This window comes from Triticum aestivum, chromosome 1D, assembly GCF_018294505.1.
Source record: "Triticum aestivum cultivar Chinese Spring chromosome 1D, IWGSC CS RefSeq v2.1, whole genome shotgun sequence".
Classification (NCBI taxonomy): domain Eukaryota; kingdom Viridiplantae; phylum Streptophyta; class Magnoliopsida; order Poales; family Poaceae; genus Triticum; species Triticum aestivum.
The window spans coordinates 494,621,314-494,624,215 of NC_057796.1; the positions used below are offsets into that span (position 1 = coordinate 494,621,314).

General features: G+C 58.4%; 1 protein-coding gene across 1 annotated transcript; it reads left to right on the forward strand.

Annotated features, from left to right (window-relative positions):
- Positions 1-887: 887 nt before the first annotated feature.
- On the forward strand, positions 888-2,541 carry LOC123183404 (protein ANTAGONIST OF LIKE HETEROCHROMATIN PROTEIN 1; the record flags this gene model as incomplete). Its single annotated transcript, XM_044596214.1, is given in 1 exon segment — positions 888-2,541. A coding segment is annotated over 1 exon segment (1,260 nt), but the record flags the coding sequence as incomplete, so codon positions are not given.
- Between the last annotated feature and the right edge of the window lie 361 nt (positions 2,542-2,902).

Genomic DNA, 2,902 nt, shown 5'->3' on the forward strand with positions numbered 1-2,902 from the left:
GACGACACGAGGGTTTACACCGACACAAATACATTACCTCGTCCATCATATTCTTAAATGTGAAATCACAAGCAAACGCGTGGCAACCAAACATTGTTATCCCACAACTCATCAAATTACGTACATTAACACAGCCATCAATGCGTGACATACATTTCGCCCACAATCTGGTGGCGTTTACATCGACACCGGCACATTACCTCGTCCATCATCTCATTTCCCTTCGAAATCAGAAGGAAACCGGCGGCAACCAGACTCAACACAACGCGCAGCCATCAATCCTCGGCATCTATTCCCTCCCCTGCGCGCTGGCACGGCATTCTTCATGCCTCCTTATTTCCTCCTATCAACCGTCACGAGTGTTTACACCCGTACATTGCCTCGTTCCTCGTGCCGCTCGCTCAAAAACACAATTTCCAAACAATTATATTTTTCATATAAAAAAGAATAATATTTTTTTGTGGAACAAGGTGACCACGCCTTGACATGCCTGGCCTTTGGTTTCACACTAGAAAGAGAAGAAGAGATAAAGAAACGTGCTGCTGTCCGATGCGCTCACACCCACCTACCTAACCCAAACCCAAATCCAAGAGAGACGGACGAGACAGCCTCCCCTGCTTTGCTCTGCTCTGCTCCTACAAAGACCCGAGAGAGCCGACGACCACGACCTCTCCCTCCCCCTCCCCCCTCCACCCAATAGCGAGAGCTTACCTTCTCCCCCCATCTCTCCCCCGATGCCCAATCGCCGGCGGAAGCGCGAGCCCGACGACGGAGGGGGCGCCGCTGCCGCGGCCGGTGCTGGTGGCGCCGGCGCGGATGAGAGCAAGAGGGATCTTGATTTGCGCATCACCAACATCCTGGCCGAGTACCACGCGCCCCGCCCCACACGCCGCGCGCTCCCCCTCCTCGAGCTCAACGGCCGGGTTCTTGCGGAGGAGGACGAGGAGGGGGAGGCCGAGGTCGTCTCCCCGCTCACGGCCCCGGCCCCGGCCCTTCCGGTCGTGGTCGTCGACGGGCGGCCGTCCAAGCGCCGGGTCGTCGCCGGCGGGGGAGGAGGAGGGGACGAGGCCTCGCCGTACCAGCGCCGGCTGTGGGTCAAGGACCGGTCCAGCGAGTGGTGGGAGCTGCGGAGCAGCCCGGGGTACCCGGAGGCGGAGTTCCTGCGGGAGTTCCGGATGGGCCGCGCCACGTTCGGCATGGTCTGCGACGCGCTCGGCGCCGCCGTCGCCAAGGAGGACACGGCGCTACGCGCCGCCATCCCGGTGCGGCAGCGCGTGGCCGTCTGCGTCTGGCGCCTGGCCACCGGCGAGCCGCTCCGGCTCGTCTCCAAGCGCTTCGGCATCGGCATCTCCACCTGCCACAAGCTGGTCCTCGAGGTGTGCGCCGCCATCCGCTCCATCCTCATGCCGCGCTTCCTCCGGTGGCCGGACCGCGGCTCCGCCGCCTCCGCCGCCGTGAAGGCCAGCTTCGAGGCCAGCTCCGGCGTGCCGGACGTGGTGGGCGCCATGTACACCACCCACATCCCCATCATCGCGCCCAAGGTGCACGTCGCCTCCTACTTCAACCGCCGGCACACGGAGCGCAACCAGAAGACGTCCTACTCCATCACGCTGCAGGGGGTGGTCGGCCCCGACGCCACCTTCACCGACGTCTGCATCGGCTGGCCGGGCTCGCTCGCCGACGACCAGGTGCTCGACAAGTCGGCGCTGCAGCAGCGCGCCGCGGCCGGGATGATGGAGGGGTCCTGGGTGGTCGGCGGCGCCAGCTACCCGCTCACCGACTGGTGCCTCGTCCCCTACACCCACCAGAACCTCACCTGGACGCAGCACGCCTTCAACGAGAAGGTCGCCCAGCTCCGGGACGTGGCCGTCGACGCCTTCTCGCGCCTCAAGAGCCGCTGGGCCTGCCTGCAGAAGCGCACCGAGGTGAAGCTCCAGGACCTGCCCGTGGTGCTCGGCGCCTGCTGCGTGCTCCACAACATCTGCGAGGCCAGAGGGGAGGCCATGCCGCCGGAGCTACGGGTGGAGGTGGAGGACGACCTGGCCGTGCTGGACAACCCCGTGCGCTCCGACGCCGCCGCCAAAGCCAGGGACAAGATCGCGCACAACCTCCTCCACCGCGGCCTCGCCGGCACAGCCTTCTTCTAATTAGCTACTGCATCCTCTTGATCGGTTCCATTCGGTTCAACGATCTTGAGCTTAATCTGCTCATTCCATTCGATGATTCGATCCAAACCCTGTCAAAGAATCGAATTTTCAGTTGCTCAGTAGTAGGAGGGCCCTAGTTAACTCGTCGTATCCCAGGGAAGAAAGAAAGAAAGAAAGAAAGAAAAGAAATTTTACACCGTGTGGAAGAAACATACTAGCAGAGGAAGGAAAGAAGATCCGATTGTTTGGTTCATTCTTCAGTTCAACTACTATTTGTTTGTATATAAATTTTTGGACTTGGTTTTGGTGCAGACAATCAAACAAATGTCTCTGCTTTGCTATGCAATCTTATTAACCTTTGGTCAATCTTAATCTTAATCTTGTTTGACCTCAAGTTAGTTTTCCTCTCTTTCTCTCTTGTTAGCTCCAATGCTAACAAGTCTTGTGTAGAGTGTCGTGTGTGAATGTGGCATAGTTTGGTCAGTCAAATAACTAGGCTGATTCGGATTTAGCAGATGTCCAGGTCCAGGTCCAGGTCCAGGTTCAGGTTCAGGACTGGGTGTTGTGTGAACACATGCGTCAGAGGAATACTCACACCGCAAGAAAGCAATCCTGCTATACGGACGATCCAACACGCATACGATTAGAGACAGCCCAAGATAATTCAGTTTGTGGGCCACACCATGCAACAAATTTTACAGTCTGGTTCGTACAGGTTTCCGACGAAAAAGTATCCTACGCATAGCAGTTTCGGC